Source organism: Crinia signifera, chromosome 5 (genome assembly GCF_055691185.1).
Source record: "Crinia signifera chromosome 5, ASM5569118v1, whole genome shotgun sequence".
Classification (NCBI taxonomy): domain Eukaryota; kingdom Metazoa; phylum Chordata; class Amphibia; order Anura; family Myobatrachidae; genus Crinia; species Crinia signifera.
In genome coordinates, this window is record NC_139221.1 from 70,272,510 (window position 1) to 70,290,518 (window position 18,009).

The 18,009-nt window shown below is 39.1% G+C and overlaps 1 protein-coding gene across 5 annotated transcripts in view; it reads left to right on the forward strand.

Annotated features, from left to right (window-relative positions):
* PRKDC (protein kinase, DNA-activated, catalytic subunit) overlaps positions 1 to 18,009 on the forward strand; it is a 212,417-nt gene that overhangs the window by 70,082 nt on the left and 124,326 nt on the right. For all 5 annotated transcript variants that reach the window (XM_083187421.1, XM_083187422.1, XM_083187423.1 and 2 more), the window contains 9 exons: positions 1,027 to 1,253; positions 2,273 to 2,481; positions 2,839 to 2,971; positions 4,385 to 4,543; positions 6,118 to 6,321; positions 7,280 to 7,465; positions 9,776 to 9,880; positions 10,899 to 11,066; positions 12,960 to 13,087. In XM_083187421.1, coding sequence (XP_083043547.1) covers positions 1,027 to 1,253; positions 2,273 to 2,481; positions 2,839 to 2,971; positions 4,385 to 4,543; positions 6,118 to 6,321; positions 7,280 to 7,465; positions 9,776 to 9,880; positions 10,899 to 11,066; positions 12,960 to 13,087 — 1,519 coding nt within the window. The remainder of the gene's footprint in view (positions 1 to 1,026; positions 1,254 to 2,272; positions 2,482 to 2,838; positions 2,972 to 4,384; positions 4,544 to 6,117; positions 6,322 to 7,279; positions 7,466 to 9,775; positions 9,881 to 10,898; positions 11,067 to 12,959; positions 13,088 to 18,009) is intronic.

Here is an 18,009-nt window from a genome sequence, read left to right on the forward strand (position 1 = left end):
AGACAATTAAATATTTTTATTTATTTTTGGTTTAATTATTTATTTGTTAGAATATTATTTGTGGTCCATGTAATAGGCAAAACTAGTAGCCCTACCTTTCAAACATAAAATGTGTTTATAAATAGAAGCGAATCCTATCCACCACCACACATATCAAGGATGACAAAAAGATGTGTCCTCATACATCTTTGTTGCAGTCACGCCAAAAAGCCTTTCTTCGCAAGCCAGGTTTGCGTGAGACTCTAATTGTGTCTGGGGTCTTACTTTGGCGAAAGTGCGTGTTAGTTAAAATGCATTATGTGGCAGGTGAAACATGTCCTCTAAAACATCCCTATTTTGAGCGACAAAGGGGCTTTTTGGCAAGAAAACATACCGGTTTCACTGAACCTTTGTGTTTTCGTGAGAATTTTTTGTTTTGATTGGCCCAATAGGATAGCCTGAAAAAACGATCAAGATAAACCGTGAAAAATGTAAGTTTTTGCTAACAATTATTCTTCTCCAATAATTGAATTCCCCCTATATTTTACTTTTTCAACATAAAAAATGGCATTAATATTTTCTAAGATTAAAGCCTGCAATGTTATACGATTACATGAACACAACTGCTACTACCATTATACTTTAGCTAACATAAAATACAGTATAGCCACAAATCTGTATCCCTGCTCTCATTCTCCTTTTTGTTTTCCTCTGTTTTCAGTTTTCTATTAAACCATTATACATTTTATTTCAAACCAGCCCGTCCAAATGATAGAACAACATAAGCTTAATGTCAGTTACTGCGGCTGTGCCTGCCCAGACAAAAGAGAAACACTTGAATTTCTCTGTGGGGTGCCATCTACTGTCCGCAGTGGGCAAAACACTTGAATTCTAGGAACAGGATTAGCCTTAGAGCACACACATACATACGCGCGCATAAGGCTGTCTAAAATTAAATGGAGCATTTGTAATAGTTTATTTTTCTCTGCAAACTATATATAGATTTGATGAATCAATTTACAGCATCCTGTGTACCCTTTCCCATAGACCCAACAGAAAAGTCATCCTTTCTCAGAGCATTACACTTCTTCATCAATCATCTTTCCATGGAGGATATCAATGCAGCACAAAGCTGCTTCAAGTTGGGATCTAAATCCAGTAAATTCAGTCCAAAAGAGGAGGAGGAGTACAACACCACCAAATGCACAATTATAGTGCGGATCATGGAGTTTGTAACTATGATTATGGAGAATTGCAAGCCGGATTTTCAGAAGGTGAACACTTTTAATAGGTTTTAAATACTTTTCCATTGAGCAGACATGTAAATGTAAGGCAGTGGTTGACACATACAGTACAAAATTCAGATTACTATTTTTTTTCTTCTTTAAATTGAGTCGTTTTTATTGAATTTTTAAGATAATACAAAACCTTATATACAGCGCATATATAATGGTACATAAGTGGTATAATGGGTGAAGACAGCACACAATAAGTATACGATAATGTAGTATAGTAGGTACCAACTACGAATATATAACGGAGTTTGTAATAAAATAATAACCCGCACACAGGATGGACAAAGTAGTATATAAACCCGAAGGTGCCATTCAAGTATACTAGCATAAAGATTGGCAGGGTTTTTTCTTCAAATGATACAGGATAGAATTTAAAGTATAGGTGCAGCCTCTCCACTACATATATAAAAAATAAAAAAAGGGGGTAGTAAATTTACAGCATAATGTAAAGCACTCCTTGCCACATACTACATCCTAATTATGAAAGCAAACCTCCCTAACAACCCACTAACAAGTAAGTAATCTAATAGAGATGATACAAATGCATGTACTGTATGACTTTTGGCAGATTATCAGAGGGGATTAAGTGTTTGGTGATGGCTATGTTCCTCAGATGAAAGAATGAGGATTTGATTGTGGCTGATATCATCTGATTTTTAAGTGTCAAGCCACCATCATAGATTTATAAAAGCTTGCAAACAATGTTGTCATGTCCCTTGCCAATTGTGTCACATTTACAGTGTATTGCCATTTAGACAAAACTCCACCTTATTTTTTCTCTTAAAAACCACTAGTCTCGTCGTACCATTATAGCTGTCCCACGGAAGCTATCTGGCAAAGCATAATAGCGTCTTCATAAATACTACATATTTACTTACAATTATATTAGGCCATTACAAAGAGAAGATGACCTATATATAAGGATAGAGCTTCTTTAGGTTTCTTTTAGAACACTGCTGATTATTTATTAATAATTCCCTGTTTTTTTCTCTTTGTAGACACTTGAAAATGAACTGTTAAATGGCTTTATGTGGGAATTAACTGCAGTCACTGTGTGCGATCCATCTAGTATAGGGTTTAACACTGCAGACGTTCAAGTGATGAAGCATCTCCCAAAAATTTGTATACGTTTGCTGACCGCATTGATGAACTCGTCTTACAGGAGATCCTTGGAGATGTCCTTGCAGAAGAAAATAACTTTGGCATGGTTAGGCCTTCTATAATTTATATGGCTTTCTATGACCATTTAACTGAAAGTGTTTGTTTATCTAGGCTGACATTTTACATACAGTGATAATTGTCCTCTTATCTGTGTGCACATGGAATGTATATCATTACAAATGTTGTACAGTGGCCTTGACAAGCAACATGTATGTATTGCTGCTAAATTAAAACTGAAGAAAGAACATTACACGCCAGGGCATAATAATACAAATGTTCAGATGTTCTAAAGATCCGCTTCATGATATGAAGTTCATACGTAGGTTTTCAATCATTATTTATGCTGTTATTTGTGTTACTAAACATTTTAAATATATATATGTTCTCTTTTTATTATGGGTAGCATTGAAGATCTATGTGCTGTTGATTTGTATAACCCAGATGCCAAACATGACTGTGCTAAGTTTAGCACCATCCTTTCTGCATGTAAGCAGCTTCACAAGGCCCATTTACTGGACTCTGTTCTTCAGTCACAGGTGAGGGACATACTTTATATACAGTACAACTACTTGTATTGGGCCAGATGCATCTAGCTTCAAAAAGTAATAACATGGAGCGTAATAAATAATCCTCTCCTAGCTTACCATGTTACTTGCCGGGTTTGAAAAATGACAGTTAGGAGATGATTGGCTGGTCATTTATCACTCTCCACTTTATCACATTTAAACGCTTGGTGCATCTGTCCCATTGTGTCTTCTACTATATGGTATATAATGTCGAATAAGTTATTTCTAGTGGTTTGCATTGTACTATTCTGCGCATTTTCTTAAAATACAGTGCAAGCACAATAAGAGAGCTAAGTAGTAATTCATATATAGTTAGTGGAATAATCAGATTATTAAACATGAATGGCCAAGGCTGTATTTTGGAATTTTCTCCAATAAAATAAACTAAAAGAGGAATAAAAAGCCTGTTTAAAATAAACTCTATGGAAGGTATTCAATGACAAATATCGCAATGTGCAGCGAATCCTGTTTAGGATTTGCTGCACATTCTCAGGGTTCCAGAAGGCTGGAGCATTCGCTGCCAGCCCACCTTCTCACCCTATTCAACGCCTCAGGTGCTCGCTGCCCCTGACTCGTGAAGTTATTTTCACCCCTGTGGCATTGCTGGGGGACGGCGTTAGGCAGGGAGATGGAAGACTCTGCCCTTTTCCCTGCCTGCCCCAGATTGTGTGGAGGAGAAGGAGGGCTCCCGGGGACACAGGCAGCAGAAGCTGCCCACCTCGGGAGAGCTGGCAGGTGACGCAGGTAGGGAGCCGCTGCACTGGTCCCGCTCGTGCATATGTAATGAGCGGGACCAGTGTGAAGTGAATATTTTATGAGTGGCTCCCTGGCGAATGCATTTACTGCAAGCACATGAATAAAAATAGCATGCCCCTTCACAGAATAAAATGACTGAGTTTTTTTACACCCAAAAAAACCCCTTTATTTTAAAAGATCGCTTTCCAGTTCACCTTAAAAAGATGTCGAATGCAAAACGGTGAATCATGGCGAAAATCATGGAGAAAGCAATTCTCCATCCTAGCATTGAATAAGTGTCAAGCCACCTATTGAAAACCCCATTGAAATACACCAGCTAATTGCAGCAAGCATGAAACAGAGAACTGGCTTTTGGCGAACAGTGAACATTGAATAGGGTGAATCAGATTTTCAGTGAAAAAAAAAAAAAGATTCACTGCAAGGAGTGAAAACAGCCCGATTCGACGAAAAAATGGTGAATCAGGAGCATTGAATACTGCCCTATAAAGTAATGTGAGTATTCTGATCTGTGTAAGGTCACAGGTTAGAAAGTTATTACAAACTTTGAGATGATGATAGAATTTATAGTTGTGGTCTCTGCTTTCTATAAGGAACTGCACCGTTGATGTTCATATATTTTGAATTTAGGCTTCAGGTCTTGGACTTTCTGCTGGTTCTAAGCTCCTTTCAGTTGTCTACAAAGGCATTGCCCCAGGTGATGAGAGAAAGTCACTACCGTCTTTGGACATTAGCAGTAAACATCTTGCTGAGGGAATACTGCAACTGGCTTTTAATTTCAGCACACAGGTAATATTGTTAAATCTGTTAAATGTTTATTAATAATGAAGATTATTCTTTTAGTCTGGAATTATAAGATGTAGTAAACTGTTTGCATGATTCTTAAGGCCCCCATACATTAGGCCGACTTGTCCTAGGGACAAGTCGGACCCAATTTACCTGCGAGCCGCCCGGCAGCTCCCCGGGAGGCTCACATACAATTTGGCACTTGATGTGCCATTTTTTACATGGGATAAATCGCATGCGATTTATCCCATGTTAAAAAAAAACCGGGGAGCTGCAGGGCGGTGAGGAGTAGTGGGGGCGGGCAGCGGCAGTAGTGGGGGCGGGCATGCTTAGATTCTGTCGGAGTCTGCTTGTGCCTCTTTAATAGCGATGCAAATTTTGTTTGGCAAAACAGATGCCCAACGCTGAGATGCTTGGGACCTGTTACTAAATCACACCAGGCATCTCCTCACTGCGTGGCGTATTGAGGCAAGATGTAGAACACATCTGTTTTTTTCTTATACTCTTAGACAAATGTTGCCTTAAACACTGCTTAAATCCTGAGTAAATTTAGATTGAATATTGAAAATGTAATTTTTAATGTATATAACATTTATAGTGTTTCAAATCTACACTGCAACAATTCTGCCTGTATTTATTCATTGTTCCTTATGGGAGTATTTATTATCAGGGGCGCCGAGAGGTGGCCCAGGTAATGGGATGGGCATGGCCAATTCAGGGAGGTGTGGCCATCACACGCCTCTAGGTAACACTGGTAGTTGTACAGCCACAAAGCAGTGTGTTTGGGGGAGAGAGGCTGCTGCTGCAGCAGTCACTGCTCTCTCCCCGTTGGCTACAACAAGGAAGATATGGGGGGTGGCCGCAGGTCCTGGGCCCCCATGCTCCTCCATCAAGCCTGGGCCAGGGTAAAGAGTGCTAGCCCCACCCCCACTTATTCCATTTTTGAAGCTCAAAGAGAGAGAAAACTGTATGAGGGAAAGTACTAGCTAACAAGCTTATACCCTACAGTTTACAGACTGTGTATTGACAAATGTCAGTAGCTGATTTGCTGGTAATTTTAGCTCTCCAAACTGATAAATTGATTAATACTCTCATTTAACAGTAAAGGGTATGGATCCATAGGGTCGACTTGCAATTGATCATCCTGTGTTTTCAACTTTTTTTATCAGCGTTGACGCCTGAGCACTTGGGCTCCCAAGTAGTGTACCGCGTCCTCTCGGCATGCTTCGGGATAAGTGCTCTGCTAACGCTGCACTCTGCACACTTTACCATTCCCAAATATAGTTCTTTTGGATGGTAAAGTATGAAAAAAAATCGTTACACGCACGTGTTGACTTTTTCTTGTGTTGACCTTTTGTTTGTTGACCTTGTGCATGTCGACCTATTGACTGTTGACCTATTATCTGGATCCAGAGAGTGAAACTATTTTCTGTTGCTCACTATATTTGCACAGCCTGCCCACTTTCCACTAGATTTCCAAATAATATCTAATAAAATGCGTAGAAACAAAATCATTTTTTAAATGTGTTTCCTGCAGTTTCCTATGACCGATAATGATGACTTTTTTTTCTTTTCAGTCTGACGAACTTGTAAGTCTTCTGCTTAACACAATGGTATTAACTGTTCCTTTGTCTGGAAGCTCCCAGAGAAACTTCATCAAATTTTCTCATGGGGAGTATTTCTACAACTTGTTCTTTGAAACCATTAACATGGAACTGTTGAAAAATTTGGACACTGTTGTGCTGCTGCTGCTTAAATCGAGTACGGAAAACCCCAAGATGGTAACTAGCCTTGTGTTAACATATAATGTAAAAACTGTAAATAATAGAGTAAAAAGAACGAAGGAGGAGATTTTTCAAAATATCTTAAAAGAAAAATGCAATTGTTGCCCATAGCAACCAAACATTTACCTCGTACATCTAGCCTCCTTTCACGTTAAACAGCTCTAGTTATGGCATGCCATGGCACGTCTCTGTAGCGCTGTGCATCTTTTTGCCACTTTTTCTCTTGCATATAGAGTCTTTATTTACAAAAAGCAGCTTCTGCTGATTAAAGTATTATATGCACCATGTCTATATTCACTGTGTAGCTGCGGCTGTATCTGCATACAAAATGCTTTGTTACACTGTTTTTCAGGACCACACAAACTTAGCATTGCTTATACAGTCAAACACGGAGTATCGAGATGCTGCATATAATTTTAATCAGCAGATGCTGCTTTTACATCCTATTTGCTCCATTTTGCAAATATGAAGCTATATAAAGGGAAGACATCCAATGCACGGACCTCACGTGTTATGTATAATGCAACTTGTATTGCATGGAGGATAGATGTACGCGGACACATCCCTACTAGATAAATGACCACTACAGATGGAGCAGCTCTCATTAGATTTAGCAACCAATCGCCGCCGCTCGCCATCCGTTGACTGAGCCCGCCGCCGCCGCTCTCCGCACCCCCCCCCCCCCCTAACCCTACCTGTCTCCCTGAAGCGGAGACGGGCAGGTATTCCGCCACTCGCCACGGAGATAAGGGGATGTGCATGCGTGTGTGAGCTGCTCCGGGGCTACATCTGTAGAGTCTGTTTGCTTTGTGCAGCACCTCCACTTGTTTTCTTCAGTAACTTTGACAAATCCCTCTAATGCCGATATCCAATTAAGCTGATATTTTTCTGGCAAATAAGACAAGGTGGAGAGCTCAAGGCGACTGATACTGGTCTCTAACCATTCCTTTGTCAGGTTAGCACAGTCCTGAACGGTATGCTGGATCAAACCTTCAGGCATCGTGCAGTCTGGAAGCAGCAAGGTATTCAGCTGGTAAATGCTGTGCTTAACAACTGGACGAGACTGGAAAGCTGGTGGGACACGGATTCTTCTCCAGAGCGTAAAATGGCGGTCCTAACCTTACTTGCAAAAGTTCTACAGGTATCGCTGCCTTTTTTTTATTTTATTTTTTATAGTGATTGCCCAATGATAATATTTCAGCTGGTTTCCTGACTTATTCCAAACAAATTTAAAAATATTCTACATACAAGAGCTTAAAGCAGCTGATATAAACCTAGGTAAATGTAATTGTGAATGTATACTGTGTTACGGATAGTGTAAATGTACTTCTAGTTCAGTTCAATAAAATTCAGGGAAATTTTTTTCTTTTTTTTTGTATTTTGTAACATTCCTCTTATTTACTAATAACTATCTCAAAACTGCAGTACAACCTTTGGTATACATGGAAACCTTTTGATTGCAGCTTGTGATTGATCCCCCTTTTTACCCAGATCCCTTCTGCTACCTTTGGAATGTGTCAAAGGGACAGATGCGTCAAGCTTCAAAAAGTGATAAAACAGCCAGCAAATCAGCTCCTAACTGCCATGTTAAAGGCTGGGTTTGAAAAATTACAGGTAGGAACTGATTGGCTGGTTGAATATCACTCTTTGAAGCTTGATACGTCTGGCCCAAAGTGAGCAGATTTGCTATCCCTCTATTTTTTTAAGCTTATGATATTGTATAAATTGTAATTTGACATCTTCAATAGCAATTCTGGTACATACCTCTGGCACTCTGGGGTAGATTTATTAAGCTCAGTGAAGTGATAAAGTGTCTGTTTTTTTTATCACCGGCCAATCAGCTCCTACCATTTTTCAAACCAAAGCCTGTAACTTCACAGTTAGGAGCTGATTGGCTGGTGATAAAAAACAGACACATTATCACTTTACTGAGCTTAATAAATCTGCCCCTCTGTTAGAAAAACAAGGCGCACACACACACGCCTCAACATAACAGAGCCTTGGTTATCAGCAGCCCTGTCATTCTGAAAGATGGATAAATGGGGCCAAATGTAATAGGGTGAGAGTTTCAGAAAGTGAGAGATTTTGGGAGAGTTTTCCCATGTTTTTTAAAGCAGCAATCAATTACACTGCAAAACCAGGTTGATTTTGCCATGTAGTTGATTGCTGCTTTAAAAAACATGGGAAAACTCTCCCAAAATCTCTCACTTTCTGAAAATCTCACCCTATTACATTTGGCCCGTAGTATTAGCATAATCTTGTATTTGGAATTGTCATATATATATATATATATATATATATATATATATATATATATATATATATATATATATATATATATATATATATATATATATATATATATAATATATCTCGAAGCTCAATAAAGTTTTGGTCAGGAATTATTTCAACCAGACAAAGTTTAGAGCAGGTACATTTCGAATCAGAGAGTATAGTTTTATGATGAGATCAAATTAGTATTATTAAAGTCTTTCCATTCTGGTTTACAGAAATATCTGCTAAAGGTAAATCTGAGACACTGAGACGAGATGGTGTCAAAAAGTTGAAAATTTCCACAAATTGTTAAAATTAGTATGTCATCATTCTCATAATGTCAGTAGGTATCAGGTTATAGGGGACAAATACTCACAGGGATCACAACTGGAAGTCAGTCACATGACCACTTGAACCTGGAAGCTGGTAAAGCACGGCTGGGCCACCAGGGACGACATGTCGACATTGTAACATGTCGACATTTCATAACTGTCTACATTAGATGGATGGGTACTTATGTAGTAACTGGGCTGCCGATTTTGAAATCGGGTCCATCGCATCGCATCGCACCCGACCAAATCGCATGCGATGCGATGCGATGCGATGCGATGGACCCGATTTTTCCATAGGATTCAATGTTAAAATGGACTGAGTCCATTTTAACATGGAATTCAATGGGAAAAAGGGGTCCTTTTCATACCCCTACTATCCAAGTGGGCATGGAGTTGGATATAAACCTGTGGCGAGCGTAGCGAGCCACCGAGCCCCGCGAGGGGACACAGAATACCGTCCCCTCGCGGGGCTCGCTTCGCTCGCCACGCTTCGGGCTCGGTGGCTCGCTACGCTCGCCACAGGTTTATATCCAACTCCATGCCCACTTGGATAGTAGGGGTATGAAAAGGACCCCTTTTTCCCATTGAATTTCATGTTAAAATGGACTCAGTCCATTTTAACATTGAATCCTATGGAAAAATCGGGTCATCGCATCGCATCGCATCGCATCGTATGCGATGCGATGCGATATCGCATCGCATCGCATCTGATTGTATGCCTTAACTTAAGGCATACAATCAAAAAATCGGCAGCCCAGATACTACATAAGTACCGATGGATGTTAGTAGACTGAGGTGGAACTATATATTTTTTTCCCTACATACACTTGTTGTTTTTTTTCCAGATTGATTCGTCTGTGTCTTCGGATACAAGCCACCCAACTTTTTGTGAAGTATTAAGGACCTATACAAGCATTCTTACAGATGAGAAACTTGGACTAAATTTGAAAGTAAATAACTTTGCAAAAATGTACACATGCGATATTCAGATACTTAATACAGTGGGGTTGTGTAATGTAAAGCAAAATGTCCAGTTAGAGTTATCCTGTGTGACTAGTGGTTGTTGTATTAGTATTTATTTTAAACCATATTTATTTGAAAGCTTATCTGCTTGAGTTCTCTTTAGCCTACACCAGGGGTATTTATCCCACATGTTCAATACCATTGGTATTCATGGTTATGAAGTTTAGATATTATTTTTTCTTGGGTGATATATATTGCTTACACAAGTAGTTGATCTCACAAACTATTTTTATTCATGCTTTTAGGTAAAGGATAATTCAATAAAATGACGCAATGATGGTAGAGCAGTCTGTCGGCACCCTATCCACTTTTTTTTTTTTTAAAGAGAATTAAAAAAAGATCTTGGTAATGAGTAAGGATATCACCAGTATTAGTAGCCAATTATCAAGGAATTGGTACTTTTATTACCCCTCAATGACTGTAATACCTAATAATTGAATAGGATTATCTGCAAATCACACTTTTAGGATTCAATGATGCCAGGCATAGTAATTGGATCGTGTAGCTGTCTGTCATCCGAAGTGATACTGGCACTCTGCTCACTGGCTGAGAGGCTGAACCACAGCTTCCGTGACCAGCTTTAGATGATCAGAAAAATACTTCATGATCCTGACGGGGCATACACACGGGGCGATGGAGTGCTTAGTGACCCTTGCTAATGGTCTAGCCCTGATGATGTGGCTAGATATTTAGTGAATGTGGGACCGCGCATCACCAGCAGTACAGGTCATACACACGGGACGACAAGTGCTTAATTTCTAAGCGATCTGGGCAGATCGCTTAGAAAATAAGCAAGAATTGCCCCCTTAGACAATATCGAGAGTGGTCACTTGCCAAGTCTTAATGGATGTAACATTTCAGTTCATTTAATTGTTTTTCTTTTTCAGTTTTGCTTTTTATATTATTTGGTTCTGAGCGATTTATAATTTAGCGTCTATTTTATAGAGTCAAGCGCTTATAATTCTTCCATTCTTCACCAACCTGAAAGAGGAAAGATTGACAGAGTTAAAAAATGCACTTGATCAGTTTGTTGCATTTCATTTTCCAATGAGATCTGATGAGTTTCCGAGGGGCACCTTAAAGTACAACAATTATGTGGACAGTATAAAAAAGGTGGGTGCAATTTTAATCAATTTACCATTAGCTAGATATAATAAAAAGGAATCAGGATGCTGATAATGGACAATAAATAAAAATGTGGCTTCTCCTTTTCAGGGTATGTGCTGACCCACAGAGATGGGCAGACCATATACTGATTGATTATTATCAGATGTCTAAGTCATATGTTCTTCTCATTGCTTCTCTTGGGTTTTGTGGAAGTCTAAAGTATAAAATGCTCTTCTTTTGGCAGTAAGGTGAAATATTGCCCTTTATGGGATAATCACATGCAAAAATGCCAGGAGTGGGGAGCTTTGTACTCAGTTTAGAGAAAAAGGGGGTTTTGGATCGTCACAGGCAAAAAGAACAATTAGTATTTATAAACGCTAGAAATACGGTCAATAAACCAACTTACGACCAGTGTTGACAAATGTTGTCAGAGGTACTCGGTTGGTGGTGCTCCCAAAAGATGTTCAGCGTCAAAGCTGATTATGAAAGGGGGGAGATCCAAGGACGGACAAAGGAAGAACAAAAACGTTTTTTTGGGGCACACTTGTATTAATGTTATGAAAGATAAGATGGAAGGTAATTAAGAAATAACTTTTATTAGCTTCACTAAAATATATGCGTCAAAATAAGGCGTCAAACGATTACATATAATAATAAATGCTTATGAGTACAAATGTTTACAAAATGAATAAATATCAACGGTAATAATGACAGTGAATTGGCGAAAATGTAGTTTTGACGCATATATTTTAGTGAAGCTAATAAAAGAGCTTTGTACTCAGTCAAATATAAGCTTATTCTAAACGGCACTACCATCCTGTTGGTGATCATGAACATTGAGAATATGCAAAACTCAAAATATCTCTCCCATCAGGCCTGTAAACTTTGCAGTTATAATTGTAATCCCCTAAAGCTAGGAGTTCTTCTGATTTTCTTCATTGGTGCAAGATTGAATAGCTTGTTCATATCAAATGTTTGTTAAGAAGCATTATAAAGTCTTCTTTGAGTTCTGGCCTCAGCTGGATTTTGCCAGATCTGCTGAATTACCGGAAGATTGCTTTCCCCCTTACCAATTGTGGGCCTGATGTGCTAATGTGCCTGCCGAGTTGTGAGGTCAGTCACCGGTGGCCTTTACAGCAAACGTAACAGTGGTCAGGAGAATGCTTGTACACACAGAATGATGCATTCATATATGGACCATAGACTGTGCTGCAGGCCAATGTGATACTGTATGTCTGTGAAAGACTCATTCAGACATATCGCTGGTACACACACACACACACACACACACACACACACACACACACACACACACACACACACACACACACACACACACACACACACACACACACACGCACCAACAGACCCATGATGTATCAGCCGTTCAGTTGAATAGCCGATATGCCAATCAATTTGTACCCAGCTTTTTGTTCCCAGTATAATGTTCATTATACCGAAGACTAACATAAAATAAACCAAAACAGGGTTCCCTGTTTTGCAAAAGGATTTGGAGGATTTGCCCATTTGGATTGTGTGCCATAGCTTCAGCAGTGCTTTGCTAATGGTTGTGTTTCCTACATATAACCTCTGCTCAGATCGCAGTTGTCAGTTCATTTTTTTTTTTTTATATCTAGATCTCAACAACTGTAATTAGGTTTTACTTCAATCCCGTGTATTTCCATGGAGAAATAACCTGGTGTGCTACAGTACATCTGTAATATCAGGGCGAGGCATGGTAGTCACACACAAAGTTATGACCTATGGGAAATGAAGGAATGGCAGGAAGGTTGTCTTGTTGGCATGTCCTATATGTTATGTGATCGTCTAACAGTGTACTATGTTGTCAGATATTCATTTTCTTAGATGTTTAAAATGTTAATGTCATTTCTTTTGTAGTTTTTGGATGCTCTGGAGTTGTCCCAAAGCCCAATGCTGCTACAGCTCATGGCAGTGATTCTCTGCCGGGACACCAAACATTTTATGGAAGAATCATTTCAAAGCAGCTTCATAAAAGTTATTCAAAGGTAAGCATAGTAATATCGTTCCACTAGAATACGTATGTTGGTTATGTTTATGCATGTTATAACCGCTCTTCTAGCCATTTCTGCCGCAACTTTGGTTTAGCACATAACCTTAATTTATCCAATTGGCTTTCAACCATGTGTGTCCATTTCAACACTTTGCTTTGAATATGTCATTTACATATAATCCTTACTTATTGGTACCAGTGATATGAACTTATTTAGCTTTGCACAACACTTCAGGATGGTGCGATATGGTGCAACATGATGAGCTCTGGTAATGACACCAACTTTCACTAAGGTTTCGCTGCTGGATACGTAACAGAACAGAATCATATGGATTATCAAAATATTACCATAAAGAAGCAACAACGAATATTACGACATAATTTATTGCTTTTAGGATCTATCCATAAGACAGACAGTGCGCCTAAAAATAAAAAATCTTGTCATTCATTATATATGCCATACAGTTTTTCCATGTTTCACCGCATTGTTAGTCTTATGGATAGATAGCATTATTGAGTAGTCTTAAACCTCTTTGCTACTATTTGCTGACATTTTGCTGCTTTGTTTTTGCTAGCTTTAGCTAATTTGCCAGTTTTCTGAATATTTTTTCAAATTTAATGAAGACAAAGCGGAATCTTTTGAGAGAACTTGCAAATGATCATCTGATAACATTGGACACCACTTTATGCACTGTGGCACGAGATAGAGGCATCTTTGGTGCAATATTAGCAAATCTGAGGATGGAACACATCTGTTTTATGGAGTATCCGGGCTACAATGGCAATAGCCCTTATTCAGATCTGATCACAGTACAAATTTATTCTCAAAATGGGCAAAACCATGTGCACTGTAGGTGGGGCAGATGTAACATGTGCAGAGAGAGTTAAATTTGGGTGGGGTGTTTTCAAACTGAAATCTAAATTGCAGTGTAAAAATAATGCAGCCGGTATTTACCCTGCACAGAAACAAAATAGCTCACACAAATCTAAATCTCTCTATACATGTTACATCTGCCCCACCTGCAGTGCACATGGTTTTGCCCATTTTGAGAACAAGCTTGTATTGCGATCAGATCTGAATTAGGGCCAATGTGTAGGTAGACAATGACTATGTTGACCGTAAGTAGGCCAACAACTAAAAATGGTTGACATGCTCTAAATCGACATTGACAGAAGGTCGACACAAGTAAAAGGTGAACTCGCGTTTTTTTTTTACATTTGATAGATTTGTTCATACTTTACCATCCCAGTGGACAAGCAGGGGGAATATTATAGTGCCTAAAGCATACACATGTACGCGGTACACTTTCATATCGACACAGACACCAAAAGCCATGAAAAACTTGTGTCCGCATTTGCATATGTCGACCATGTTAATGTCAATATTTTGCTTGTGTTGACCTTCTGTCACTGTCAACCTAGAGATCAGTTTTATAGTTAATAAAATAAAAAGTTGAACACCACAGCCTTTATACAAGTTGTGCTTTAGCTATTAGTGCTGCATCGCAGCTGTATTTACCATCCCTTCCACTTTGTAACACTTTGCTTTTTACTTTATTCCTTTACCTGCATTCTGAGTGCCTGTCACATGCTGCTTTTTGTATTTGATTTGATTTGTTTTATTGTAAATCTAGTCAAAGACAATTTCATAAGTTAAGATGTACACTGATAAGTGTCTGTAAATAAGGTTACTGCATATTTCCATTAGGGTTTAAAGTTACTGCCACATATAACTTTTTTTTTCAAAACTAATTAAAATGCCACTAAAGATTCATATCAAAAGCATTTTGTGTGTCATTTACAAGGTTTTGCAGAGTTTTCTGTAAGTTATCTGAGCACAGTACCTGCAGAAAATGCAAGGAAAAAATTAGAACGTTTACTGCAGTACTAACAGACCCTAGTAACAGCCACAGTATAGGCACAAATAAGATTAATGCAGTCCATACAGCAGCTTTATCTATGGACAATTTAGTCTATCCTGCTGCAGCTCAGGGTACACTGTGTGTGGGTGAATGCAGGACCTGTTTTGCACATTCGTAGACTTCCCACCACCAGAGATGTGTGTTCCTTCCCATTGGTTACTTACATCATTTTGTGGGGTATAAAAAGACACCGCACACCAGCATCAAAACCTATATATAAATGTCAATTATAGTGGAGGGAGCCTACTGTTTTTTGGATGCTTTGCTGCCTCAGGACCTGGACCCCTTGCTCTCATTGCTAGAAAATTGAATTGCAAAGTTTATCTAGACATTTTGCTGGAGACTACAAGGCTAGCTCAACAGGAGTTGGTGATGCAACAGGACAATGACACAAAAGTACAACAACTGAATGGCTTCAAATGAAGAAAATTTGCATTCTGGAGTGGCCCAGTCCAAACCTATTGAGATGCAGTGACGTGAAGTGAAGAAAGTGGTTCCTGCTAGATGATCTTAACCCCTTCCCGACATTGCCTTTTATGCTAATTTTTTTTTTTTTTCCTCCTTGCGTTCAAATAAGCGTAACTTTTTTAATTTTCCGGCTATATAGACACATAAGGGCTTTTTTTTTGCGGGACAAGTTGTACTTTGTAATGGTACCATTTACTATACCGTATAATATTCTGGGGAATCAGGAAATAATTCAATGTGGGGTAAAAAAAAAAAAAACCGCCATTCCACAATTTTGCGCTGGTTACGGTTTTTTTGGAGTTCATAGTTCGTTTAAAATGATGGGTTATCTTTATTCTATGGGTCGTTACGATTCCGGTGATACCAAACTTATATAGTTTTCGTTATGTTTTACCACTAAAAAAAAAAATCGCAACTTTTACGGTTTTTCTAATTTGCGTTGCGTCGCCATGTTCTGCGGCTTATAACTTTTTTATTTTTCCACCTACGGACCTGGGTGAGGGCTCATTTTTTGCGGGCTGAAGTGTACTTTTTAATTAATTTAATTATGGGATATGGGCGACTTTCTGATCTCTTTTAGTTATTTTTTTTTGGGTACGCGATGCGACCAAAAAACGTAGTTTTGGCGTTTGGAATTATTTTCCGTTTACGCCTTTAACCGTGCGGGATAACTAATGTTATATTTTAATAGATCGGACTTTTAGGAACGCGGCGATACCAAATATGTTTTTTTTTTTTTTTTTTTATTTATTTTTATTTGTGAAATGGGGAAAGGGGGGTGATTTGAACTTTTAATATTTTTTTATTTTTTTTTTATTTTTAAACTTTATTTTTTTTTTTTTTTTACTTTTACTACAAGGCCCCCTAGTGTACTTGACCACTAGGGGGCGCGATCGCCTGTACTAGGTTCAGCCATAGAGCTCTATGGCTGAACGTAGTGATTTTATGCACTTCCTATTACATCCTGCCTGAGGCAGGATGTAATAGGTATGCATACACGGCCAGCACAGGGGTCTACATTAGACCCCTGGCTACCATGGCAACCGATCGGCACCCTCCGATCTCGCTGCGGGGGGCCCCGATTGGCGCCGGAGGGGGGCGCCCCCCCTCCGATCAGCTATTTAAGCACTGCGGTCGCTTTGCCCGCGGTGCTTAAAGGGTTAAACGGCCACGATCGGCGAACTCGCCGCTCGTGGCCGTGAGAGCAGCGACCTGGCTGTAATATACAGCCATTACCTGCTCTCTGTCAAGCCAGCTCACTCCGTGAGCTGGCTTGATTCCCCCGCACCCGACATATGACGTAAATGTACGTCATATGTCGGGAAGGGGTTAAAAATTATGTCTAAGCAGGATTGGTATATTGGACAAAGAAGGAAAGAGACTGCTCAGAGGGGAACGCACTAAAGAAATAGAGTCATAAAAAATAACTTTTAATACATCATAGTTAATAATCCCACAATTAGCTTGAATGGGAGTGCAGCGAAAAATAGAAGTTTAAAATATTAGACGTACACACACATACACACAATGTGCACAAAAAGGCAAGAAATAAGTGTTTTAAAAATGACACTTGAGTCCTGTCCAAAAATTATGCTCACAAAGTAATAGCCAGAGATGTGGTATTATTGATCAAGGGAAAATGTATAGCCCTGTTCAATGATTATTTGATCTCCAATTAACAGATACAAGTTTCAGATTTCAATTCAACCTTTTTATAACTACACTGCCACCTTCTAATAAGTTGATGACAAATGTAAAATGTTCAGGGACCTTTCTCACTAAGGACCTCTGATACACTATCCTTTTGCACCATCTAGTGGTGATTTTAGGGATATTATTTCAACTTTTGTCTGATGCAAAGGGTTTTTATAGGGTTTTATTGGCAACCCAGAAAGGCATGATTATAGCATTGTAGTTAAGGTTGAATAATTTGAGAAAAGAGGAGAAAAAAACCATAAAATAATGGGAACATAAATTATTAAGGGCTCTCCTAAGATCAAGGTCAAAGTGCTCAAATAGGTATAATAAGCTGAGAATCGGATTTATAATTATCTCCTTTGATTTTAATTCAGCAACTCAAGCACATTTGCAGGGCATCTGCTACCTACTTCATCCAAAGTGTAGATAATTTGACACTTGGATGGTCTGATAGCGCCCTTAATGAACCAACATCATTTAATATACATTTATCAGGCTAGTAAGCATATTTGGACAGGTGTAAACCGACACTAGTGTTTCGCTGGCTAGTTCAGCTTTTTCAAGGCCAACCTGAGTGTCCCAGCTGATCGCTATTTACTGATATTGCCCCACCAATGACAGGTCTGGGTTGCTGTCATGTGTTTATTTTGGCCAATCGCCATTGCGTATTGATATACAGACATCTCCCCTCCGTTCTGACGTCTAAGTCAGCTCAGCTGTAAGCGTCAGATCATGTGGGCATTATTTAGGTCACGTGGTCGGCGTCCCGCCCCACGTGACCAGCGTATCGCGTCATCTGGTCAGCGCGATCCTAAGAGTCACATGATCT